At 44.2% G+C, this 25,920-nt stretch overlaps 5 protein-coding genes across 6 annotated transcripts; 4 read left to right on the forward strand and 1 right to left on the reverse strand.

Moving 5' to 3' along the window:
- The first annotated feature begins 5,818 nt into the window (after window positions 1-5,818).
- Window positions 5,819-14,705, forward strand: LOC106746590 (tyrosine-protein kinase transmembrane receptor Ror-like). Its single transcript, XM_014623337.1, has 9 exons — window positions 5,819-6,558; window positions 10,535-10,747; window positions 10,862-10,950; window positions 11,175-11,321; window positions 11,613-11,775; window positions 11,871-12,151; window positions 13,736-13,909; window positions 14,160-14,318; window positions 14,388-14,705. The coding sequence occupies exons 1-9, from the start codon at window positions 6,501-6,503 to the stop codon at window positions 14,691-14,693; spliced, it is 1,590 nt and encodes a 529-aa protein (XP_014478823.1). The 5' UTR covers window positions 5,819-6,500; the 3' UTR covers window positions 14,694-14,705.
- Window positions 14,706-16,141: 1,436 nt separating this feature from the next.
- On the forward strand, window positions 16,142-18,147 carry LOC106746593. The gene is made up of 3 exons (XM_014623339.1): window positions 16,142-17,096; window positions 17,307-17,412; window positions 17,983-18,147. Exons 1-3 carry the CDS (start codon window positions 16,161-16,163, stop codon window positions 18,135-18,137), a joined length of 1,197 nt encoding a protein of 398 aa, XP_014478825.1. The 5' UTR covers window positions 16,142-16,160; the 3' UTR covers window positions 18,138-18,147.
- Window positions 18,148-18,150: 3 nt separating this feature from the next.
- Window positions 18,151-20,205, reverse strand: LOC106746591 (GPN-loop GTPase 1). The gene is made up of 5 exons (XM_014623338.1): window positions 19,911-20,205; window positions 19,450-19,814; window positions 19,109-19,338; window positions 18,647-18,991; window positions 18,151-18,223 (listed from the first exon to the last, which is right to left on the reverse strand). Exons 1-4 carry the CDS (start codon window positions 20,068-20,070, stop codon window positions 18,649-18,651), a joined length of 1,098 nt encoding a protein of 365 aa, XP_014478824.1. The 5' UTR covers window positions 20,071-20,205; the 3' UTR covers window positions 18,151-18,223; window positions 18,647-18,648.
- Window positions 20,206-20,424: 219 nt separating this feature from the next.
- Window positions 20,425-23,762, forward strand: LOC106746532 (probable cleavage and polyadenylation specificity factor subunit 2). 2 transcript variants are annotated; one of them, XM_014623204.1, is made up of 10 exons: window positions 20,425-20,723; window positions 20,804-20,963; window positions 21,055-21,406; window positions 21,501-21,811; window positions 21,894-22,153; window positions 22,238-22,423; window positions 22,555-22,924; window positions 23,020-23,217; window positions 23,339-23,476; window positions 23,618-23,762. In XM_014623204.1, the coding sequence occupies exons 1-10, from the start codon at window positions 20,575-20,577 to the stop codon at window positions 23,708-23,710; spliced, it is 2,217 nt and encodes a 738-aa protein (XP_014478690.1). In that variant the 5' UTR covers window positions 20,425-20,574; the 3' UTR covers window positions 23,711-23,762. The 2 variants fall into 2 exon arrangements, with proteins under 2 accessions (XP_014478690.1, XP_014478691.1); XM_014623205.1 differs by lacking the exon at window positions 20,425-20,723 and having other exon boundaries at window positions 20,802-20,880.
- A 272-nt stretch (window positions 23,763-24,034) lies between these two features.
- LOC106746586 lies at window positions 24,035-25,870 on the forward strand. The gene is made up of 2 exons (XM_014623328.1): window positions 24,035-24,122; window positions 24,240-25,870. The coding sequence occupies exon 2, from the start codon at window positions 24,357-24,359 to the stop codon at window positions 25,692-25,694; it is 1,338 nt and encodes a 445-aa protein (XP_014478814.1). The 5' UTR covers window positions 24,035-24,122; window positions 24,240-24,356; the 3' UTR covers window positions 25,695-25,870.
- Window positions 25,871-25,920: the final 50 nt, after the last annotated feature.

Genomic DNA, 25,920 nt, shown 5'->3' on the forward strand with positions numbered 1-25,920 from the left:
ACAAAATTATTATAAGTAGTAACATACGTAAAGACATACAAAGTCATACAATCTGTAATAATGATTGCAAAATTTTTCTCTAAGCAGCTATCCTTACAGAAAAGTATCACTGGCTGTGATAAATTAGCCAGTAATCAATTATTGTTGCTCAGTAGTTTTATTACTCGTACGAATGGTAAAACTACTATTTATCACAGCCAATAATAATTTTCTGTAAGAGTGTAGCTAGACGCAACAACTATGGAGAGATTAAAAAAAAGGTAAACTAAGGCTTAAATATTCCGTGAAAAAATCAAAAAGAAACGATTGAACAAAAAATGGCAAGCTGCAAGTTACACGTGCCTCTCGGCACGTGTCGGATGATAATCAGGATCTTTTTTGTTCACGCACGATTTTAACCGCTCGGCAAGATACTAATTATGAATTCTTCCCATTGCAAAGTTTTACAGGAGATGACCTGAGATGCAAGGTTCGATTGTTCTTGAGAAACGAATGCTTCAAACAATGGCTAGGGCAAAATGATCATGGTTGCCATTCGGAAGATTAGTTAATCGATCGATATATGAATAAACAGTCACTTGCATGACAACTCGTATGACAACTCGGCGATGTTTCCTAAAAATACGATTATCTAATTTCTCTCTTTCTCTATCTATCTCTCGTGTCACGTTTTATTGTGATTTTTTAACGTACACGTTACAACTACTACCACATCACTAATTGTCTCCGTACGGAACTTAAGATATCGTTTTTGAACGTTAGAAGCTATACGGAAAAGAAATTAGTTTTAAATCAAGAATAGATATTCTCATATATATATAAGCAAGAATATCATAATCTCCTTAGAAGACTTTTAGTCTTGATTTGATTGAATTTAATGCAAGTATTACTTAAGCTCAATTCAAGACTGAAAATTGTCGAAGAAGATTATATTCTTGCTTACATATGAGAATATCCATTCTTGATTTAAGACTAATTTTTTCCCGTGTGCTTCTACTCATTTGTTTTTCAGTTTCCCCGGATGTGTTATCGTGATGGACGAGTCTTACGATATATTACACACTTGACGCAAACTTATCTTTCAGGATATCTTTAGGACCCTTCGAGTCTTCAACTTTTTGTAGCTGATAACCCGAGGGAGGGAACGTTTTTCCATCGTGTTTCCGACTCCACGTAGTATTGTTCCGAGATGTAAAGTTATTCCAGTTGTCTCCTGTCATTTCAAGAATCACCCATCTCGCGTGGAAATACAAACAGCTCCCGTCTTCGTGCTCGCCGCGCTTTATTTTTTTAAACTACCCTCTCTTACGGCCCACCATCTGCATGCACGCTGACTTTATGTCGCTCGGCTGTCGAACGCGAACACGACAGTTCGCAACGTTCGACGGGTGTACATCCCGCCCGTGAACCACCCTGCGTGCGTCTCTCCTCTTTCCTCGATGCGGCATCGTCGAAGATAGGAAGTGGAAGATGACTTCCTTACGGGGGTACAGCTATATTAAGACAAGAAAATGTCATCTATTTAATTTCACGACAGTTGTAGACCGTTTCTCTTTCTCTCTATCTCGCAAAATCACAAGGAGCTACTCATAAGTTCAACGAAACGGATCATTCGATCTGTCTCCGAGAGCAATTTAAGCAATATCTCTAGAGTGAAAATCTTTCATTCAACCGTATTATATAAAAAAAAAAACTCCATTCATATCTCGACGCTCGCTTTCGAGGAAGCACATTCGCTTATCTCAATCACCGATCGTTCAATTTAAAGAACAACGAGCAAGTGCCTCGTCGGGTCCGCCGGTCGCGGGATTATCACCGAACGAGAACGTATAGCTCTCAAGCCGGGTTCGAAACCCGCGTTTGTTATCCGTGGACATGCATCACCGAAATAACCGTGCAATGCATCGGGAATATGAGCGATCGCTTTTGTCAAACGTACGTTTGTCTGACGTACGTATGCGCGGCTCGAGAAAATACTTCGTGGAAGTAGAAGAAGGAGAAGAACCCCGGCGCTATTCTTGCGTCCAGGTGTGAGCTTGTAACGCCAGTGTAAATATACAACACTTACGCCATTCCGACGTAGGAGGAGGAGGAGGCTCTTCGGAAACTATTAACGTGTCCCCCTTCGCCCCCCGGCGACCTTTGTTTTTCGACCCATTTCTCGTTTACTCGCCCGCGTGTTTTGATCTCTCTCGAAACTGTAAACCCACTCGCGGGGTATTAATGACCCGCCCGGACGCCCGGTTAAAACCGGGAGATTGTCGCGATTCTTCACGGGAACGGAAACGACATCGATCCCGGCGCGTTAACACCCCAATGACGATCCCCGGGAATTATTTCGGGGCGTGCACGGCGTCATTCACGGAAACGGCGTCTCTTTCACCGCCCCGTCGTGATCCACCGCGAGAAACAAACCGTCGCGCGCGATTCGCGTAAATTATGATCGAATTGTAAGGAGGATTCGGAGAGGAGGTTTGTTTCTCCACGCGAGATCCCGCCGATATATCAAATTATAAATAATCAATGCAAGTTTTTAATTGTAAAGAATTATCGGGTTAATTCGAAAGTTCGTCCCGCTTTTTTATCGACACAGGCGCGCGCGTTACTGAGCACCATTAAGAGGAACGAAGTCTCAGTTCGTGCAACTAAATACACAGAAGAAAATAATCCTCGTATTTCAGAAATATTGGCATCATTCGTCAATCGAGCTAAACGCATTCGCGTACCGATAAGCCTTCAATCCAAGCGAGAGCTTTATTAATTCTCCGACCGAGGCGGTCGGACTTTTCAAGGCGCAGTTAGACCTCCGTGCAGTTCGATCAGAGATCGCTGCTTCAAGGTCGCCTAAAATTGTAAACAATTAGCTTCCCTTTATCACGAAGATAGAAACGCCGGAGGATCTTGTTTGTGAATCGCTCTCGGATTTTGACGTTCGCGTCCCCGTTATTGCTGCACGCGCGGGACGATAATTCGCTGACAACAGTGACTTTTCTTCGCGATCGCTACTTGGAGGTACGCTACATCGACGTTGAATGCAATTACGAGTTTCGGAACGAACGCGTATATGCATTCAGTAGACGCGCATTTATCGAGGGACACAAATACGCATTCAGCGCGCGTGCGCGCGCGCGCGCACACACGACTTCTATACGAACGGTCGTGTCTCGTGAGCCCGAGTCGACTTGTTTATCATGATTGGAAGCTGAAAAGTCGAGTTGTTCTCCGAGAGTAAAAGGGAGTGGAGGCGGTGCTTCGTTAGGCAATAATGTATCAAGCTGATCGCGATAGCGAACATCGAATTTTTCATTTACGCGACTTACCGCGACTCAATGGAGGAAATAAGCCCATATAGCCCATATAGAAGCTTGCAGTTATGTCGCACAGACTTGCAACATTGCAAATTGCAATGTAATATCGCAGAGACGTGTAATTGCAGTATTTCGCCGGAATATTGCAAATAATATTCTTGAAGCATTATAAATTTACTTGATATTCTAATACTGTTATTTTTACGGAAAGATTGCATTTAGAGATTAAACTCTTACGTCGATCTAACTTTTCAACAGTGAACACTGTTCGTTGTTATTTTAATGACTATTGTTAATTATAATGCTTGCTGAACGCTCGCTAAAATGGGTCACTGTGTAAATGCAATGAATTACCAATAGAAGAATTGTTGGATGAGTCACGTATCGATATCGAAATGTATCGAACGACGGATTGTGCAATATATACGCAAAAACACATAAGCTGCCTTAATCAATTGAAAGATAAATATTTAAAGTTAATAATTAATATAATTTTCGTTAATTTGTATTTATTCGTATTTAAAAATAAGCTGTAACAAAAAGTTCCCCCAGAATAAAGGATTTTCTGATTTTAATGAATAGACTTTACGAATGCAAATAGAAAAATAAAAGAATAAATATTATTTGATCCGAGTGAAATATTTTCCAAATAAATTACCCAAGTAAAATAGATTTACCTGATTCTAGTAAAATTTACTTAATCCGAGTACAAATTTGCTAAGAAGTATTAGAGTAATTATTTACTTGAATAAGCATTTTTCTCCTCCTAAGTATACATAGTCGTAAAACGGAATAATTCCAATACTTCTTCACAATGAATTTCACAACACGTGTCCAATAAGAGAACTTGTTTTTAGTCATTTTCGGAAGATAGATTTTCTGCCTATTAAACAGGAAGCGCGTTATGAAACTCATTGGGAACAAGTCTTGCAAATATTCCGTCCATAAACACACACATACTCGAGCCGAGAAAAAAATGCTGGCTTTGTTCATCTTCGCAGAAGAATAAGAGCTCGATCATCGAAATGCAAATTCCGTGGAGAAAAGTCGCGAGGATAAACGAGATCTCGAAGCCGCGGCGTAATTTCCCATTGACGTGCGTCCCGATGATCCAACTCGCTCACGTAAGCCACTGACGTTGAACCTTTGGATTAAAAAGCGTCGATCACGACGATTACGATCCCGATTACGGGATAAGGATCTGACTCAGTCGTGACATAGGTGTATTCTCCTCTCGAATTTCGAAAAAAAAAAAAATGGAAAAGCGAACGGGAGATATCTGCTTATATTGTTGCGTTGAGAAGAAATAAACGATAAGTCGTTGATAACGTCGTACGGGCAACGCGAACGCATTGATAGGACGCCGCGTGCATCAACCGCTTCGTGCTCAACCGCACGAACGATTTTATTACCTCCTTCAGATAAATTATCTCGCGTTTTTCCCGGAGTCCCCGAAATCGTGCGTGAAACGTGCGATCGTCCAAGATTTTTGCGGAAGCTGTAGCGGAAGAATTAAAATATGGCTGTGACAGTTACGTATGTACTTTGAAATAGAGACAGCTGATGTTGTGGCTATCATAGCTAAATTTATTAGCTGCGTTGAAAACTCTATCGAAAAAAATACTAGCTGAATTGCACAATAGTACTAAAATCATATTCACACTCTCGGTTAAAAATTTATTTATTTTTTTAAATAGAAGCTATCTTTGAGGTGTATACTGATTTTACCTAAAATTTAGCAATTTACTTGACTTTGCTATATTGTATTGTATAATATGCTATATTGTTTTTAAAAAACACTCTTAAATATTGATGGATTAATACATTTTAAATGATCTAGTTTAAGTTAAAAGTTAATTCATTTAAAATTAACTAAGTTAAGTTAGAAGTTACTAATCTTTTAACTTAACTTTCAACTGAATAACTACTTGTTACCCAACTCCGAGTGTAACCAACTAATAAGAGAACACAGCAATATATATATATATATATATATATATATATATATAACCAACCCTAGTTAATCATGCTAATGATTTCAGCGAAAAAAATTGAACTTCGCAAAAAATGCATCTTACTTCTAATTAAGCCAACTCTTTTAGCGATGACAACACAGTTCAAACTAGTTAATAAGATTTATCAGACACTACTGAATCATTTCTTTGCACGCAGGTGGACACGGATTGCGGCAGCTCCGGGCGAAAACACGAGCCCGCCCTTAACAAATACGGAGATTCACAGGACTTATATTCCCCGTTGGCTCCCTTCTTCTTCCTTTTTCTCATCGGCGACAGCGTAAGTCGAGCAGACGAGCGATGATGAACTCCGAGTTAAACTCTCGTATGCGTAAATCCCCGCCGTGTATATGCATGCGCACACAATCGCACATGTAGCGCGGCTGTGTACGAACGCACAATACACGTACGCGCGCGATCGCTGATGCTTCGTGCGAGTAGCGAAGCGAGGGAGTCTCGAAGGCGGTCTTCAGTTTCGGTTAAGCATTCATCGAAGTGAGAATACATCTCACTCACTCTCCGTCTCCTCCTACACACGCCGCCGCATAGTACCTCACCGGGTCACCCCGGAGCGGCTACAAGGTTTCGGCTTCCGGCTTAAAGGCTTTAACACCCACCTACAACGTCGTTATCCTCAAGGGCGTGCTCGAAAGACTTCCGTTCTCCAGCCGGGGAGGCAGTATGAGTCGGTGTTGTTGCGGGATAGATCGCTGGGACTCGCGACGGAGATCCGCCGAGAGATCCGGGACCGACGTTTCGCGGATCTGAGAACCGGAAATCGCCAGGAAGGATGACGGTGTGAGGAAGAAATCCGATCTGTCCGCGCTGGTCACACGTGATAACACGCGACACGGAGGTGCTTTTATCGTCGTTTTGCGACGACAACCGGGGCAATCGTCCAAGGCAATTCGGGATTTCGATAAGACCTCGCTCGAGATGTCCGAGGTCCGTGCTTCTCGTCGACGGGGTAACCATGCCGAGCTCTCCTCCCCCTTCTCCCCTTGCTCTCGCTAGAGGTAATACCGATGCAATTAGCGCGTCGATGGTAATTGACACCTCGTAGCGAGAGAAAGAAAGCGTGTGTAAAGTGTAACAAAGTGCGGAGAATTGTTCCCTCTCCGGGCCCCCCTTGAGGGTGGTTCCGTTCACCGGCTGTTTATTCACGAGCACGCGCGCGATGTCGCAACGAAGAATACCGAGAAGGAGAGATCCACTTTCCCTGAGGACGCGAACAGGTGAGAGAGACGTTCCCGTCGAGAAGCGTAGATAAACATTCCGATCGATTTGTTTCCTCGTCGGTTCTCCCGCGGTCTCCTAATGCTCGCGAAGAGATCGACGAGAAATGTGTAATCTCTCTTTGACTCCCCCCGTTGCGCGACCGAATTATTACTTCCGAGACTCTTGTTTTGACGGACGCGTCGTAGATTCGCGCTGGGGATTCTCGGAGATTCTTTCACGGAATCCGAATACACACGGCGACTTGTTCCCCTCTCTCATTAGGTTAATAGGTTCGCGGAACGATCGAGAGTCGTCTAATTTGAGTAGAATTTAATTAGATCGTAGTAATTTGTGCGTATTATGTATCGTGAATCCCTCACCAGGGCGATAACGACAAATATCATTACTTCACAAATTATATTCATCATTTATATACACGAGATAAGAAATTGCTGAAGTGATAAGGACTGAGACGAGATGCTTTACGAAATGATAACGTTTCAGACGCGTAAAAACGGGGAAACTTATCACCGATGAGAAAAAAACGTAAAGTTAATCAGTCAGCGAGGTTAACGGTTCGATCGAGTTACGTTAGGAGCGCATGTCGGACGTTCTTTTCTATTCGGAAAAGCGAGAGACCGGTTTTTTTTTGCTCCGCTACCGTTATCTGAAATATCGATACCTCCGACCTTTCGAGAAGTTCGAAGTTCAAGACGATAACGACACAATAATAAACGTCGGAAGAATTTCTTCTCGGATTTAAATATAGCATCTCTGCCGCGCTATCAACGATTCTAATTAGTACTAATTTCCATTTGGAAATATGGCGACCATAGTCTCATTCTTTTTAACATAACCCCGTATTCTTCTCTATCCTAAATATCCTCTATCTTATTGTTGATAAATGAATTGGCCTCCCTGTGGCAATGATGTCATTTACCTAACTCATTGAAGACTGTCTGCGTGTCCCTTTTATCTTCTGTTTCTTCTTGAACCATCAGTTTACCAAGATATTTTTCGACCTTTTCTCATTATGTGTCCGAAGTAGCTAATTTGTTCTATTTCAATTTTCACCAACATACGTTGTTTGACTGATGGTTATTCCAGAAGCGATTTTCTGTCCGTTTTTCTGTCAATTTTAAGCATTTGCCAGCGGTATATTTCCGCGGCATTTTACTTGCGACCAGCCCAAAACCTGGTATTTTCCATACTTACGAATGCTTGGACTCTTCAACAAAACGAAACAAAATAAGTGTTACTAATAATAGTCGCACAAAAATCCGGTCTCTCGGTATAAACAGTAGATTCTCGTAAACGTGATACTCATATAATGTGAATTTGTACAAAGCGAATGGCAAAATTACAACGTGACAACACGTCGCCGCGTCATTAGCAAATTTTTATTCGGATCAAGTAAATATTATTCGAATGTAGAAAAAGCGCTACAGTAATATTTACTTAATTCAAGTAAAAATTTGCTAAGGATTATTAGAGTGATTATTTACTTGAATCATTTATTCAGCGCTTTCTTTCTACACAGCCCGTTCAATTCTCTCCGCTTCTTTTTTTAACACCTCTTCTGAGAGAGTTGCTCTCGCATAATTACGTTGATATTTACATATAAAGTAAAAGAATCTAAAATATTGTAACGTTAAAGACACATTTATATTTTTCATACATAAATATATTTATATTTATACATAAATGTATTTTTATATAACCCATTGAGTTTGTATAACGCGAAACGTATCCCTCATGTCACAAGGTGGTCTACTGTATTTGGTATCTACATATTGTTTCGCTAACATCTCGTGATTTATCGATCTCTCTCTCTCTCTCTCTCTCTTTCTCTCTTTCTTTCTCGGTCCCTTCATGAATCGCACGGTTTAGGCGGGATGAGGCGCCCGCGCACATAATGCTCCCATTGTAGCCTTTGGCCTAAAGCTCGGATTTTGCAAATAAACGCGCGCCTCGCGGCGCACGTGATCCCGCATTGAACTTTCCAAATTTACCATCAACCAACGAAAACAATCGAATCGGCGATATGTCCGATTCAATTAGGATCGAATGTCGCGACCATCTGTTGCTTTTTTTACCAAACGAAAAGCACCCGTCTCAGTCTTGGCGAAACGGCCATCGCCGGCGAGATATCTCACGGCTGGCTCGAAGCGTTCGAATTAAATATTTACGCACCACGCGTCCCGGGACTCCTTGTCTTAATTTTAACGCGAGTCCCCTCCCCCCTGCCAAAACGATTGCTCCTCGGTCGAAACCTCGCCGGAGCGTTCGCGCTTTTCGCACGTTGGAAAGGGCGAAAATGCGCTCTCCGCGTTTAGCAATTCGGAAAAATCATCACGGCATTCTCGCATGATTTCGCGGTTATATCGCGTTATATCATAATTGCTCGGATTCTCGCGCGAGTGTCCCTCACACTCAAGAGGTATCAACTAAAACAATCATTCCCCGGCTGGCTCTACTACGCGTTACTCGTGCTATCGAGGGTCAGTCGGCGGAGCCAATAATGGTTTCTATGCCGCGCGTATAATGGCAGAGATCAGAGGTCAGTAATAATATAGCGTAAATGTGAAAATCGCGATACTCGCGGCGGCATAATTGATTGCGGTGTAGAAGCGGCGGTATCGCCGGCATGCGAGAATAACGAATCGCGAGAATCGATCACCGTCGCGATCAGCGTCGCGGTATCCGGAAAGGCCTCCTCTCGAAACGCACGGTACACTCCGACGTGTACCGCGTGTCACGATGAAGAGGATGATCGCACCTCGCTGGTGATCTCGCACGTTCTCGTCCTCGCACGGTTGCGGGACTGCTCGAGGCGCAGGCGTTGTGCGTTTCATCGACGCACCGGGAAACGACTGCCACGGTGACGTGTCGTCGTCGTCGCCTCGTGGAGCTCATCGTAGAAACGGACGATCTCGTAAATACGGGAAATCTCGCGGAGATGCTTTGGAAGGCGAAGGAATACGGGGCGATAATAGGTACACATAGCGAGACTCGTTGTCGGGGAGCGCTGACCGCGGAGATAACGCTTTGACCCGTTACAAACTCCAAGTACCAAATGAATGCCTTCACTGTCTCTATCTTCCTGTGCCCAATCCAAATATGTAGCCCTTTTTCCTCCCTGGCTGCCCTTTACAGCCCGTTTGCGACGGTCCTGCGAATCCGAGAGCGTCTCTCTTTACTCCGACGGCGCGTCGGGGCCGCCGGCGCGCAGAGTCCGCCGCGAAACCGCTCGCTCGTTGAAAACGCGGAACGTTGCATTCTTTTTTTCCACATTTATGCGTGATTTTTTCGCTCTAAGCCTTTCGCTGCGTACGACGTATATGTGCGTTGCCGCAGCTTCTCAATTGTACACGCCGTATATAGAGGAAACGCGCCAAAACCGATATGTTATTTTGTTTTCGGGTTACAAACAGCACCTTGTTGATGAGGTGTGCGATTAAAATTTATGCCCACGGGCGCAAAATCGGAAACACTTCTCTACCTGAAATATATGATAATCTTTTGAAAATTGCTACATATTTCCTTGCGAATAACCATCTTTTCTTTTTTTATGGTTTGAAGGTTGTCACTCAGAGTGGGGAGATATTATTGTCCCTTATTCGTTAAGAGTATCTGCTCTCGACTGTTTTTCGGCGGGAGACAAAAGATACGTAGATTACGACCATTGTGATATTACGTCCCTCGCTTCCTTAAGCGAAAGGATTACGCCCACGAAAGAGAAACGTAATCTTGATCGTATCGCGAGCCCGTGGAAAATGAAACGTGTCGCGCGCGAGTTACCTTTCACGTCACGTCAGAATGAAGAATGAATGTTCCTCGCGCGAATATTTGTTCTCCGGCGATCGACGGCGATGCGACGCGCAATTAAAGCATTGTGAACCCCCGCGGAGTTCACCTGCTTTGCTGTCGATCAAATGAAACTTGAAATCCGCGGTCCAGGCATCAACATGTGAAATCACGATATTATTGCAGAATTGTCGCTGAGCGAATACGCCCAACAGCAGTCGTTCAACAGCAGGTCAATGCAACCTCTCAAATTCATCGAGATCAAAGGTTGCAAGGATGATCCGGATATATGCGGAGAGGATGCAGCTTGCCGCATCAAAGGCAACACATCGGAGTGCATCTGCCCTCACGATTTGTCCCTACCTACAGTGGACTTGAAATGTCCGATACGATCAATCGGTAAAGACATGACGAATATTTGCAAATAGTCCACGGTTGAGTGGACCTGCAAGCTGGAATATATCAATGCTGTTTAATGTACGTATGAAAAATAACGCAACATTTTTTTCACAGTTCCTGCGACGCCTCGTCCTATACATAACATAATACCACCAAGTAGCTATAATCCAAACAGTACGACTGAGCTCCCGGAGGCCGAAGAGGTATCATCCTTATTTATCCATAATTACCGGGTCGAATCATAAAAGAAAAGAAATTTGTAGTAAGAAAAATATACAAGAGTTACTTACGGCCGGAGTCAATAAAATTTGCCCTAGTATTTAGATCTGTTAGAGACGTAAGCTCATTTGAAAAGATATGAATTAAAATTCCGTCCGATCCAATTCAAATCTTTATGTAACAGAATCGATCATAATTCTCACGACAGGTAGAAGGATCTATCTTGAGGCCCAAAGTACCTGAAATAATAGGGATAGCTGTAGCTTTCGCCGTGGTAATTATGATTATATTGGGTATCGTGTACTGCGTGAGAAGACGAACTTACAGCGTCAAGTCGCAGAGAAATTCTTTGGATGTGAGTAATCTATCATCGAGATAACATTCACCTTAAGATATTATCTACATGAAGACTGGTCCTTCCTAGGACAAAAATTGAGGGAATATTTTTGAAAGCGTCTCCCCTCCCCCCCCCCCCNTGTCGTAATTTTTCGATTTATTTCTTATATCCTAAGGTTCTTGTTTAGGTAACTTTTAACTAAATTAATATTATGGGCCATTAATTTTTAACTTGTAACTTAATCGAAAATAAGCATGAATTTATACGACCCTATAAATTACCATCCCGTCATCGTCGTTTCTTCTCCAGGGCACCCCGATCAACCTGAAGAAAGGACTGTTATTACCGAACAAATACACACCGAATCCTCAATACTTCAACTGCACCTCGCCGGAAGTCTCGATCATACAACGCGACACTCTCGCCTTCCTGGACGACATCGGCGAAGGATGCTTCGGCAAGGTTTACAAAGGTACGAATAAATTGAATCGTCCGATCGAGTTCGTTTAGCTTCACTTGTCGGTTTGAGGAGACGTTGGCTTATGTTTTGCGATAAAACTTTGACAGGTGAATGGCACAATGGAGACACGAAGGAGATCGTCGCGGTGAAGGTGCTGAAGGATACCGCGACGCGCGAAACCGAGGAGGACTTTATGCGAGAAGTGGACATCATGTCCACGTTCAGTCATACGAACATCTTGTCGCTGAAGGGGGTGGTGCTTCGAGACGCCGCCAGCAGCCCGTGCATGGTGTTCGAGTACATGCCGCACGGCGACCTCGCCAAAGTGCTGCGAGCGAACTCACGGCAGTTGAGGTCACCGAACTGCGGACTGCAGTCGTTAACGATGGTACCGTGTCGCGATCGGCGACTTTCTTGCGATACCGTGTTTCGCGTTTAAAGGCACGAACGAGTTTACATTGCGACCGGATTTTCAGATTCGGTTCGTCCGAATCGCCGATGCAAAGACACCGCAGGGCGAACCCGGAACGCGAGATTGACTTCTGGTCACCGGTGACCTACTCCTCCACAGAATGGGCGCGCAGGTGCGCACAGGTGCGCCACGAAACGAAAGCCTACGTGGTCGGCGAAGCTGTCCGCACTTCGGACCCGCGACCCGAATTCGTCCCGAACGGGACCGGTAGCTCCTGGATGGGTTAAGTCGGAGGCGGGATGGTTCGTAGGGTCACGCCGGGATCGACTAAAGAAATTACAGACCAGCGGTTTCGATAATGCAGCGTACGCCTTTATTCGGCACGATGGTTTCGATAACAGACTGCGCTCACGCGGTAGCGCCTCACGATATACAATTTTTCATTCTGTCCGGACCGCGGCGGACTCACGATGTCCGCTAGTAGGGTGGCTGGCTTTTCGAGCGGCCGCCGAGCCAAGATGGAGGGAACGGCACGATACGCTACACCCGCGGGGGCGATCCTCCGGTACGACCCCGACGCAGCCACCGAGGGATAGTATTTAATTCGGCGTTATCGCCTTCTTCCCCCAAATCCGTCGGGAGGACTACACGGCGGTCGACCGAACGGACGACCCACGCGATATTTGTTTACAATGAATGCGGATGGGCGGCCTTACAGAATCGGGCTCCTGGCGGCTGGCTCTTAGGGATGCTCGTCCTTTCTCTCTATCTCTCTCTCTCTCTCTTGCTCTCTCCTTAACCGGGCTCCGGCTCGCTCTCTGTCTCTCTCTCTCTCTCTGCTCCCACGGTAGCTCTGTCTCTCTCACTCTCGCTCACTCGCCACTAACTTACGCGGTTCATCAAGCGTTAATGATTTCCTTTCTCGAGCCGAAAATCTGCTTCCGCCGGGAAGTCTGCTGATTTTAAGCAGGTCTTCCCCCCCCCTCTCTTTCGTGGTCCCGAAGTCCTCCCCTCTTCGACAGCCGGATTTTTGCCGGCGGTTACCGATTCGCCTCCTAGCCCGCCGCCTCACCTCCGGCCACGGTGACTCGGCGCGATGCCGCTCCTGACTTTGGCTCGCCCTTGTGCGCGACCTCGGCCCGCCGGCTTTACCGCTGCAGAGGGGACGGAACACGACAGCCTAGGCGGTGCCGGTTCCTCGATAGCCGCCAAAAGATCAGAGTCCACTGGGGCCCGACGGTATGTTCGGGCGGCCTCTGCTCCTCCACCCGGCGGTTCGTACCCCGTCCGTTTCTCGCCGTTATCCGCAGCGGCGCTATACACGTGAAGGGGACGCGGGGCTCGCCTCGACAATCCCTGCGCGCCCGCGGCGCGCGGTCTCCGCTGTATCATAAACATAAAAAAAATTCTCCATTTTAAATATGCGCTCCCGGGGAGCGCGCCACCCGCCTACCCGCGATAGGGCCTTTTCGGAGGCAACCGGCCTTGTGACGGGCGCTTCGAGCTGCCACGTCATAACATCGAGAAAAATAATCTCCCTGTCTCTTCACTGCCTTACAGGATTCCCTACACTGGATATCGATTCAGGTCGCAGCCGGCATGACTTACCTGTCGGCGCAGCGATTCGTGCATCGCGATCTGGCGTGCCGAAATTGCCTGGTCGGCTCGGACCTGATCGTGAAGATCGCCGATTTCGGCATGTCGCGAGACGTCTACACGTGCGACTATTACAAGGTAAACTCGTCCACGGGACGATCTCCGCGTGACCTCTCGCGGCCGTATACTGAGAGAAAATACTCAAATAAAATACATAAAAATTCCTCTCCAATGTATAAAGGTTGATTTCATGGAAGTGTCCGTGAAACAAGCTTTACACATCCCGGAAGTAAATTTCCAAGTAATTTCTCTCGGTGTGACAGTCCGGATAAGAGTTTGCGAAAATTCGCACTGACCTCGCGCGAAACCTCTCCCCGGTGCATCTCAGATCGGAGGGACGCGTTTGTTGCCGGTTCGGTGGATGTCGCCGGAGAGCGTGATGTACGGGCGCTTCACCCTGGAGACCGACGTCTGGAGTTTCGGCGTCGTCCTCTGGGAGGTCTTCTCCTTCGGCAAGATACCTTACTACGGCCATAGCAACGAAGAGGTGAGCGATCGATACCGCGATTCCCTCTCGGTCGGTCCGTCCTGCAACAGAGACGCGTTTTCACTCCAGGTTCTGAAGCTCATACGACAAGGGATCGTCCTGACACCGCCGGACGAGTGCCCGCCCCTCGTTTGCGAGATAATGCGCGACTGCTGGCAGAGCAAGCCGCAGGACCGAATCAGATTCCCCGATATTCTGGAAAGGCTGGAGAAGGCGCATGGCAAACTGATGCAGCAAGGCAGCACCCTGCCCAGACCGCCGCAAGGTCCAGTTACGATACGCACTCCGGACGTCTTGGATCCGGACGGTTACTTGCTTCCCGCCCCGGCGGTCCCCCATGAGTATCTGCAAACCCTTCCGGCCCTGTCCGAATGACGGGGATGACGTGCGACAACGAAACCGTGCGTGTACTTTGACTCCTGAAGCGAGCGCGTATGAAACGGTGCGCGCGATACACGCGTGCGGGACAAACCGAAACGAATCGAACTCCCTGCGAGCGAGGTAAGTCGGTACACTCGTGATATTGTGAAGTCTCGTTTCACTGTACACCCACCGTCAGCTGAAGAGTTAAAAATATGAGGCACGTAGACCCCCCTCTCTCTCTCTCTCTCTCTCTCGTCTCATCGCGTTATTTCGCGAGGAATAATAATAGACACGCTCCGATAATCCGTTCGAAAGATAAAGCCAAATTTCCCCTCGGCGGATGCTTATCGATGTAGTATTCAGAGCCGACTTCCCCGTGTCTAACGGTTGCAATCCAATTTGTTAAGAGTCCTGAACTGGCGTGCGAGAAGAAAACTGCCCAGGTAGAACGGCAAATGAGAATGACGTCGTCGAAACAATGAGAGAGTGGCCGAAAAAATGAGTTTTTATGACGTCACTTTGATAGCTTTTTTTTGCGATTTATCGCAACGTTCCGTTCTATCCGGACGGTTCCGGAGTGTTTAGTTTTTTAATCAGTTGATCATGCGCGATCAACGCGATTAGTTGATCGGCTAACAGACTGGGAACCTCGGAACTATCATGGTACAAACATATACTTACGCTACTCGGATCTTCGTGACAACGGTCGAATTTCGTTAAGTTTCACAACGAACGTAAACGCATACCTGTCGTATCAGTAATGTACGAACGCTTGGAACGCTAAACTCTTACAATCCATGAAATGGTATTAATGGTCGTCCTTATATTAGAATTATTTTACAAGTATTTTATAATGGTATTTCAAAAATGTGTCTTAATTCGGATAATTTGGTAAATTCTCCAAGTAAATTGATGGACGCGCACACACGAGACCTTCGTGTCCGCCGTTATACCTGCGACCTTGCAAAATTGACAAAGTGTAACTTGAAAGAAGTGCGAGTAGGTTGCATCCTGAAACTTATTCGTTTACGCGTACGTTATCGTTTCTAGTACGGTAACTGTAATATTAATAGTATTGTAACTGTAATTTCCATTAAAAGTGTTAACAAAACCCAATCGTTTCACCGTACCTCCCCTTCCCTCGCTGCGGCTTGAAATCTGTCGGAACAGATCGACGAAAGTGAAATAAGAGAGAGAGATCTCGTTTACCACCACATTTACAATTACACTTATAACATTTACATTTTGCATCGCATATTTAGAACATTGTAAACGTAATTATAAATATTACATTTATAATAACGTATCGCACACACTCACCTCGAATGTCCGACAAACGCGCGAAGAGATACGTGAGAAACGTCACAAACGGCTGTTGACCGATTCAAAATCTCGCCGATATGAACCCATGTAGCACAGGGACATCCAAGGGACGCCCTAAGGACGCTTAGAGGACGTCTATCGGATGAAGTGTGCTGTATGAATCGCGGCGAGCCTACGCGTGAAGTGCGCAGCAATGTGAATAAGTCGCGATTTACACACGCCAAATTCCGGTTCCATGGAAACGGAGCTGCCACAGGCACCAATCGGCACCGAATGAATTTTTTCGTAACGCTGACTTACGAAGCGCGTAGGATAGGACGGGGACGGGGGCGCGAAGGCAGGAACAATTCAGCATCGGGCAGCAGGAATCACAGTGAAGAATTCTTGGATGCGGCACGAACCATCAGGTGCTCCTGGCCAGCGTTTGCATCCTTTACCGGCGAATCGCCGGGATTATTGTCATCGTCGACACGACAACGGTCTCTTGAAGCCGAAGGTGATTTGCTTGTTTCGAGACAGGATCGAGCGTCGGTTGCGGCGAGACGCGTTCGAAACGTTCCCGAAACCTTCGAACTGGACGAGCTCTTCTTGGCGGACGTTGGTTGCCACCGTAACCACGAGACAAGGACGACGACGAGGAAGATGTACGAGGACTGCGTGCTGCAATCGATGCGATTCCCGCAGAAGCTCTGGAGGATCGTGAACGAGTGCAAGAGCGGGGCGATCCGGTGGGGCGCGAACGGCGACACGATACTGCTCGATTACAAGAGATTCCAGACGGAGTATTTGGACGCGCGACGGCCCATCTTCAAGACCACCAACATCACGAGCTTCATCAGGCAGCTGAATCTCTACGGCTTCCGCAAAGTGACGTACGCCCAAAGCCGCGACCCGATCTGCAACAGCCACAATCCGCACGTCCACGAGTTCCTGCACGACAGCTTCCGCGCCGATCGCGCGGACCTGCTGTCCAGGGTCTGCCGGAAGGCCAGCGGCGGCAAGGGCAAGTGCTTTCAACACGACGCTGCCAAAAGTGCAGAGGACGGCCCGGGAATGGAGGCCAACTGCGTCTCCCGCCTGAAGATGTGCCAGGTATTGCTGTGATATCTTCCTATTTCTCTCACTTTCGCCGCACCATTAATTTATTAATGCGAAATATTTGTATAATATTAATATATATTAAGAAATAATAAGAATATAATTTTATGTGTATTTATGGTCATATAAATACAATTGTTATATATGTATATATATATATATATATATAAAATTATGTAATTCAGATTAATAAATTCTCAACAGTTGGCTTTAACTAAAACTTTGGAGCAGATTACTCAGGAATATCGACGGAAACAGGAAGAAAAATTGACAGTAGTGAAGAATTATAATCTAGACTCCCAGGATAAAGGTGTAATAAAAAAACACTGGTTATTTAAGACTATTAGGCTACTTAATTACCTGCTGCATATCATATTGATTAATAAGGTCGTTCATCTTGTTTTTTTATTTATTAATTATTAATATAACAGTCAGACGACAAGACATCTCTTACAATCAGTCTGATACAAATTTGAACTTACTTGATGCAATAATTAAAGGTCATCTGTAATCATGAACATTGTATACGAGCAACAGAAATAACGTCGCGACGAAATGTTGTTTCATATTATGTTTAATGAGCGGATTTAAAAGAAAACTAATCTCACTAAATTGATTGATTTAGAAACCGGTTCAGGCCTTTTTCCATAGGAATCTGACCTGAACTTGTTAGAGCGATTCATTCTTCTTATCCTACTTAATCCTGTTAGGCATACAACAATCACAGTATAATTTAAATCGTCGATACATTGTTTTGTACATTGATATTTTGATAGATTCAACAAACGTAATTACATCAGCGTTAGACTTGAGGTAAACTTTGTTACAGACTTTGACAACGTTAACGATGTTGCAATATTAAAAATCGTGTACGTGTCAGTTGCAGATTTGCAGGACGCCGAATTCGAGAGGGTTTCAAATTGGAGTTCTACTATAGAGAAGAGCGCGAAACATTCAACACTTCCTTCTTCAACCGATGCATTGTTCGAACGTAAAATGGTCTCAACTTGGCGTGTTGCTGCGATGGATAAATAAGGCCTATAGTTCGAAACAATCGTTGAAGTCATCTTGGAATTATTGGTCACCGTGCTTTCTCAGGCGGTATTCACGTTGTTGACAATCTGTCAATGCAAAGATGTGTCGAAGTTGTTAATTATGCAATATTTTATTTGTTGAATTGTATATTCCGTTGAATAATGTAATATTAGTTTAATATCATACGACCGACTTAGTACATCAAAAAGAATCTATAATATTGGGTTCTGAGATTAGTTGGAAAATTATTATGACTACGATATGTAAAACAGCGAATATAAAGAAGACAATCTCTGTGTAAATATAACTTGATTTATGCTCTACAAAGTGGTACGAATAGTTTTAGCTTTACAGAGCTTGAATAAATATTTCTTTTTCCACAACAGACCGGTGATTAAGAAATCTTTCATGTTTTACGTAAACTAGACATATTAATGTGAGGAAAGAGTCATATTTTTTAAATTCATTAATTTACACACAAAAATTTATGTACATTGAATCAAAGTTACCGTTAATTTTTACTTGTACTAGGGCCAGACTGTCGTTTGCTCTCTCGTTCATTCTGTTCCATATTACGCCTCTTGAGGAAATCTGCAAAAGAGTCTTCTTCTTTCTTTTCGCCCTCTTCCCTTCGCCTGTCTGTGTCCTCCGTCCCCTCTTCATCTTCGCTCGACTCATTACCCGGATGTTTTAAGTAGATTTCTAAGATTTCACAACCAGTGTTGGTTGTCGTTACAAAAGGCACATCCTCACCTACTACTTTTTTACCAGCTTTCTCTAACTCTTCATCCTTCGTTTTTTTTCGTTCAGCCTCCCTCATTTTCTTCATTTTTTCGAAATCTTTTCTGTAATCACTTTAAGAAAAAAAGTAATAATAACGTGTACTGACGTTTGTGTCGCGAGGAAATGGAACAATGTATTATCATTAATGAACATAACAATATGCTTTCGACATAAACAGCAATTCTTACCTCTCATACTCCTTTATGGCATCTTTAACTAGCTCGAGAAAATCATCAAATCCAGCGCCTGTTACCGCGGAGACGCCACAGCATTGCAAATCTTTATAAAACTCATCAAGTGTGAGCGACATGCTGCGTGTTAAGTTGCTGACGTAAGAGCTTTCCATGTCGAGCGCTTCCTGGAAGGCTTCAAAATCATGCATCCATTCGAGCGCATAATGATGATCAACAACATCGGTCTGAAATACATTTACATTATTTTACATTATTTTTGCAATCAATTGATTGTATATAGTTAGAAATTTATACATATATATTATAAATACACATAATTGCTCAAGTCTAATTACCTTGTTCATGACTACGATAAATGGCAATTTGGTTTTATAAAGTATAGAACAGGCATATAGCATGTTGGACATAAACGTGACTGGGGTGACACTTCTCACACTGTCCACTATATACACGATAATAGTTGGAAATTGAGAAGCTAATCCTTCTGTTATAATTGTGCCGCTGGCTGACCACGTGAATACTTCAATTTGTCCTGGTGTGTCCAAAATCACATAACTGTGCTCTTCGCTGGCTTTCTCAATAAGTTCTATCACCTGGTCAAATTTTGTAGAGAAGAGATTCAACGTAGTAACTATGCCTCCGTTTGGACCGAGTTTGTACTGTTTCATTACTTCTTTGTAATTTACAGTGTCTCTTATGTCTGAAGAGGAGAAATAAAAGCAGTAAAGCCTCTTTGTATCAGTTAAATATATCGGATATGACATAATTCTTGTATTATATTATATATTATAGTCACCTATGTTAGCAGGGTACGGAACATCTTTACAGGCAGGATCTAAGTTAATAACATAAGGCTTTGTATCATTGTACAATTTGGACACCAGCCTTTGTACAAATGTTGTTTTGCCAGAGCCAGCCATTCCAAGTACGATGATACACGGTATCGGTGCCGGCATTGTCGTGCTGGGAGTTCTGGAGATTTCTTTCGCCGAGAAGAGCCCTTCCACGCACAATACGACCGGTTTGTAGCGACGATAACATAAACACGCGACGTTTGCGGCACCACTGATCACGCCTTTCTCGCGAACGAGTTCGGCCGTTGATGAAAAGGAACGAGATAAATAACATGCGATAATATGCGGCGTTTCTTGTAGGGATATTAGCCTCTGGATGGAACTATGGAGAACTAAAAGAAAATCACCATACCCGCCTTAATATCCTACAACCGAGTTGATGGCAAAGGAAACGAGCCTTAAGGTCGTCCGCAACTTGACTGAAAAATAGAAATAGCTGATGGTGATGGAGACGGGCCTTAAGGTTGTCCTAGCGATAACTGAGAAACTAACAGAACATGAAAAACAGAAAAACGCCGACAGGCTGCCTGCCGCTAGAATAGAAAGAAGGAAGGAAGGAAGGAAGGAAAAATAGCAAAACAGAAATAGACATCGTAGAGAAACAATATGACGTCCATTATAAAACTTCACGCTATTTCTGGAGCAATGGATGAGTCTCCACCTTGTTATATATTACAAGTTGACGAGTTGAGAATATTATTAGATTGCGGATGGGATGAGAACTTTGATCAAGATTTTATAAAAGAATTGAAGAGGTATAGTGTCTTTGCATTGTATAAATATGACATGTGTTTCAGCATTTACATATTTACTTCTTTATTACCATGTTTCCTAGACATGTCAATCAAATAGATGCAGTATTACTTTCATATCCAGATCCGTTACATCTGGGTGCATTGCCATACTTAGTAGGTAAGTGTGGTCTGAATTGTCCTATTTACGCCACCATACCTGTATACAAAATGGGCCAAATGTTTATGTATGACATGTACCAGGTATAGTCTTTCTAGTTTTTTTCATATATAATAATGTAAATATATTGGTCTTAAATTAACAATAATATTTGATACATTATGTTGATTTCAGTCCCGCCACAATATGGAAGACTTTGATTTATTTACCTTAGACGATGTTGATGCCGCATTCGACAAGATAGTACAGTTGAAATACAATCAAAGCATATCGATGAAAGGTAAAGGCTACGGTGTTACATTGACACCATTGCCAGCAGGACACATGATTGGTGGTACAATCTGGAAAATTGTCAAAGTAGGAGAGGAGGACATAATATATGCTGTGGACTTTAATCACAAAAAGGAGCGGCATTTAAATGGTTGCGAGTTAGAGAGATTGCAAAGGCCGTCATTGTTAATAACAGATGCATTTAACGCCACATACCAGCAAGCCCGACGAAGAACGAGGGACGAGAAGCTGATGAGTAAGTTTTATATTTCCTGTTACAGTTTAAACATTGGTGTCTGGTCAAGAAAATCGTGCTTTAACGTGATTTATTTGTAAATTTCATCGTTTAGCTAATATCTTGCAGACGTTGAGAGGTGGTGGCAATGTATTGGTCAGCGTGGATACCGCTGGCCGTGTATTAGAATTAGCGCATATGCTGGATCAGCTGTGGCGCAACAAGGAGTCGGGGTTACTCGCTTACTCATTGGCCCTCCTTAACAATGTAAGTTATAACGTCGTGGAATTTGCGAAGTCGCAAATCGAGTGGATGAGCGATAAATTAATGAGGAGCTTCGAAGGTGCACGCAACAATCCGTTCCAATTTAAACACCTGCAACTTTGCCATAGCATGGCCGAGCTGAATCAAGTTCCAAGCCCGAAGGTAGATTGGAATTTTTTCAAGTCGTGTCACGAATGTGCGAGATTTCTTTTGTATAAATTGATGATCCGAATGTTACATTCAGGTGGTACTCGCAAGCACCCCAGACATGGAGTGTGGATTTTCCCGAGAGTTATTCCTCCAGTGGTGCACTAACCCGCAAAACAGCATTATATTAACAAGTAGAACGTCTCCAGGTACTCTTGCTAGAGATCTGGTGGAGAAAGGTGGAAACCGAAACATCACGTTGGAGGTAAAGAGACGAGTGAAGCTGGAGGGTATCGAGCTGGAGGAATATCAGAAGAAGGAGAAATTAAAGCAAGAACAATTGAAACAGGAACAAATGTATATACACACACATATATATATATCTACCTATTATTTAGCTATAACTTCTTCACCTGAAGTTTGTAACGCGTTTGATCGCAGGGAGATTGCAGACGTGAGTTCCGAATCGGAAGACGAGATAGAAGTAGGCGGTGTCCGAGGGAAGCACGATTTATTGGTGAAGCAAGAGAGCAAGCCCGGCTTCTTCAAGCAAAGTAAAAAGCAACATCCCATGTTCCCGTTCGTGGAGGAGAAGATTAAGATAGACGAGTACGGAGAGATTATAAAGTGAGGATACTTCTGGTACACCACAAAATGTATCCGCACGTCACAATCAATTCATTGATTTCCACAACTGATCGTGCGCCTAGTTGTATACTTTGTGCAGATCTTCTCATTTCGCTATGCACTTTACGCAGACCGGAAGATTACAAGATCGCGGAGACCCTGCCCGAAATCGAGGACAATAAGGAGAATGTGGAGATGAAGCAGGAAGAAACCAGCCATCACCCGGAGATTGCCGCGGATATCCCGACCAAGTGTATACAGGTGTCGCGCACGATGACCGTCAACGCTGCGGTAACCTACATCGACTTTGAAGGTAGATCCGACGGGGAATCCCTGCAGAAAATCCTGGCACAGTTGAGACCCAGGAGGGTGGTTTTAGTTAGGGGCTCGTTCAAGGACACGGAGATATTAGCGCAGCAAGCACAGAGCGCAGGTGCAAGGGTGTTCGTTCCTGCCAGGGGAGAGACGCTGGACGCCACGACGGAGACGCACATTTATCAGGTGATGCTCGATCGCATTGTTATCAGCTGCCGATTCGAAATTGATCGAAGAGCAAATTAAGTGATGTAAAGTGTGCGCGCGCTTCTTCGTTACAGGTACGTTTGACCGACGCTCTAGTCACCGGGCTGAACTTCTCGAAGGGCAAAGGCGATTCCGAAGTAGCGTGGATAGACGCGATGATAACGGCGCGTGATCAAGTCTGCCGAGACGCTGTCGCTGACACCGAGTCCGATGATGCGATAATGGATGAGAGCGACAAAATACTGACTTTGGAGCCTCTGCCGCTGAACGAGGTAAGATGCGCACCGACTCACCGGTGAATGAGGAACGATGTAACTTAAGAAACGTCGTCCGTCTTATTTATCTTACGCATTGTTATTTTATTATCTTATCGCATTGTGATTTTACTATCAGGTTCCCGGTCACCAGACAACGTTCATAAACGAATTGAAGCTGTCGGATTTTAAACAAGTCTTGAACAAAAGTAACATCTCGTCAGAATTCAGCGGAGGGGTACTGTGGTGTTGCAACAACACCATCGCTGTTAGAAGGGTTTGTGTTGCTTATGTAATAATCATTGGATTATTTCGCGCGGCACATATTCCCAGCACCTTCCCAACTTTATTTCCTCGAACTCCCCCCGTCGCCTTGTTGCGGTCTGATCGTATAGATTGTATTTTGTATTTATTTCAGCATGAAGCTGGAAAGGTGATACTGGAAGGTTGCATTTCTGAGGACTACTACAAAGTACGGGAGCTGTTGTATCAGCAATATGCAATCGTGTAGATTTTTTAAGCGTGCGTTTGTCAATAGTTGTATAAAAATTAATTATATTAAATATCTGTACAAAAATCACTAGATTTTCGTATCCGATCCTCATTTTCCCCCGCGTCTTTTCAACCAGAATTTCCTTAAAATATGTATTTTAAATTCATAAAAATTATTACAGCTAATAAGTATTTGAATCTCTAAACTGCTCGCACAGCAATGTAGAAGTGAATTTTTTAATGTTTACCGAACTATATAAGATCTATAAAAGATATATATATATATATATATATAGGGGACTCTGTGATAAGATCGCCTACTGCACCCTGCGTGCTACACTGCGCCACATGTTTCTGAACATGGCGTCGAGATAACCCGTACGTTCTTCCGGGTGCTCATAATTCTTTGTGTATAATTGGCAAAGGGTTGAGTAAGTTATCAAAATTACTAGATTATCCGTTAATTCATACTCATGCTAATTCTGTACTAACCTATGCCGGCTATTGCAAATATTATCCGATTAATCAACATCATGTTTTGTTTTCAGAATGTCCTTTACACATTATTTCAAGATAACATTTGCGAGATACATTGTATGCAAGAGATCCATCCTGACTCTTAAAGACTTGCACATCGTATAAAGTCGGGGATAAACATTAACAGGATGAAGAAGTATTACCAAGCTGCCCTCGTAGTGACAGCCGTGACAAGCCTCATATGCCTGCTCGTCTACAGGCATCAATACTACAAACTGAGATACGTCCTGGAGGTCTTCAATTACTTCGGCAAGTACGAACCGAGAGGAGCCAATGGCAGTTGCGTAAACTTCGATTCAACATTAACCGCATTCAATTCGAAATTCGACGAACCGATCCCTTCCTGGCAACGCTTGGAAAATGATCTGTACGTATACTCAGCGTACAGTATTGATTACCGGACGCGCAAAGAAATACGAGCGATTGGAGTCGGTAATATAACCAGCGTCTTTAACATGCAATGCCTCGTTTTCTTCGAGAGCGAGAGCAAGCCTATATTAGGAAATTTTAACTTTGTACCCATCAGTAAGTACTACACCTCGAACTACTATTCCGTACAAAATTTCATGTACAAAGGGTATCATTTTGTTTGCGGGTACAGCGGCAATGAGACCGCCACCGGAATAACGTTTGTCACTAAGTCGAATAGATACCTCAATTACGCGCCTATTATTCCGATAAAAACGCTGCCGCAGAATCTGGACGATAATAGCAGAACGAGTGTGTGCGTGATGCAGTCGTCGGTGAAGTCGATGCTACCTAACACGATCGATATGATGGGCTTTGTCAGTTTTCACGCATTGGTCGGAATGAATAATTTCATCGTCTATGATAATGGAATCCCGAACAGATTTAACAGCAGACTGAAGAGGATGGCTAATGATCCATCTTCCTTCCAGAAGTTCACGTACACTGTCGTACCATGGAACTTTCCATTTACGGAGATCGACGAGACGATCGCGCGAGAGATCGCAGTGGCGGACTGTTTGTATCGCTCGTACAACAATGTCGCTTATTCCGTTGTTCTCTCGTGGAACGAATACGTAGTTCCAAGGTATCATCGCACGACGGTCGACTTGATAGCGGACATCAGGAGAACCGAATCCGCGTCCGATCGTTACGGGCTAAAATCCAAATTCTTCTGCACTCAGCAATCCGACAATAAGAAGCACGTGAATTCTACATTGACGTTGTTCAAAAAGACGAAGACCGGTATCGCTTCCAAGGATCATTTTGTTTACATATATCATCCGCACGAGATGTTACACGCCGAATTGCAAGGTCGTCGGGAAATACGCACCACGCAGATAGGGCAGAATTTAATTTCCGTTAATCAATATAAGCATTGTGACGGAAATATGAAAGTTGTGGAGGACAGCACGGTGTTCAGATTCGTTGAAGACCTGCAAAATTCGTGGATCTTTAAGAAATATCGCGAATTCGACATGCCCTATGTAAAAGTATAAATTATAGATCTCGGCGCAACTGAAATGACACACATCTGAGATAATATAGTCCTACGAATTTGTAGATAATGTTCTATTTACCATACCACACACGCCCGTGCGCGCGCCACACACACACACACACACACACACACACACACACACACACACACACACACACACACACACACACACACACACACACACACACACACACACACACACACACACACACACATGGTTCTTG

The sequence above is a fragment of the Dinoponera quadriceps genome, unplaced genomic scaffold (assembly GCF_001313825.1).
Source record: "Dinoponera quadriceps isolate SergipeBrazil2010 unplaced genomic scaffold, ASM131382v1 scaffold1573, whole genome shotgun sequence".
Taxonomy (NCBI): Eukaryota; Metazoa; Arthropoda; class Insecta; order Hymenoptera; family Formicidae; genus Dinoponera; species Dinoponera quadriceps.

Coding starts and splice junctions, on each gene's coding strand:
- LOC106746591 (XM_014623338.1), bottom strand. CDS start 20,070: ATGCCGGCACCGATACCGTGTATCATCGTACTTGGAATGGCTGGCTCT. Junction 19,815..19,910: donor TCCGTACCCTGCTAACATAG/GTGACTATAATA, acceptor TCTCCTCTTCAG/ACATAAGAGACACTGTAAAT. Junction 19,339..19,449: donor TTATCGTAGTCATGAACAAG/GTAATTAGACTT, acceptor AATGTATTTCAG/ACCGATGTTGTTGATCATCA.
- LOC106746590 (XM_014623337.1), top strand. CDS start 6,501: ATGTCGCAACGAAGAATACCGAGAAGGAGAGATCCACTTTCCCTGAGG. Junction 10,748..10,861: donor ATGTCCGATACGATCAATCG/GTAAAGACATGA, acceptor TTTTTTTCACAG/TTCCTGCGACGCCTCGTCCT. Junction 14,319..14,387: donor ACGGCCATAGCAACGAAGAG/GTGAGCGATCGA, acceptor TTTTCACTCCAG/GTTCTGAAGCTCATACGACA.
- LOC106746532 (XM_014623204.1), top strand. CDS start 20,575: ATGACGTCCATTATAAAACTTCACGCTATTTCTGGAGCAATGGATGAG. Junction 21,812..21,893: donor ATCAAGTTCCAAGCCCGAAG/GTAGATTGGAAT, acceptor TGTTACATTCAG/GTGGTACTCGCAAGCACCCC. Junction 22,925..23,019: donor CGGAGACGCACATTTATCAG/GTGATGCTCGAT, acceptor TCTTCGTTACAG/GTACGTTTGACCGACGCTCT.
- LOC106746586 (XM_014623328.1), top strand. CDS start 24,357: ATGAAGAAGTATTACCAAGCTGCCCTCGTAGTGACAGCCGTGACAAGC.
- LOC106746593 (XM_014623339.1), top strand. CDS start 16,161: ATGAATCGCGGCGAGCCTACGCGTGAAGTGCGCAGCAATGTGAATAAG. Junction 17,097..17,306: donor CCCGCCTGAAGATGTGCCAG/GTATTGCTGTGA, acceptor AATTCTCAACAG/TTGGCTTTAACTAAAACTTT. Junction 17,413..17,982: donor TCTAGACTCCCAGGATAAAG/GTGTAATAAAAA, acceptor TGTACGTGTCAG/TTGCAGATTTGCAGGACGCC.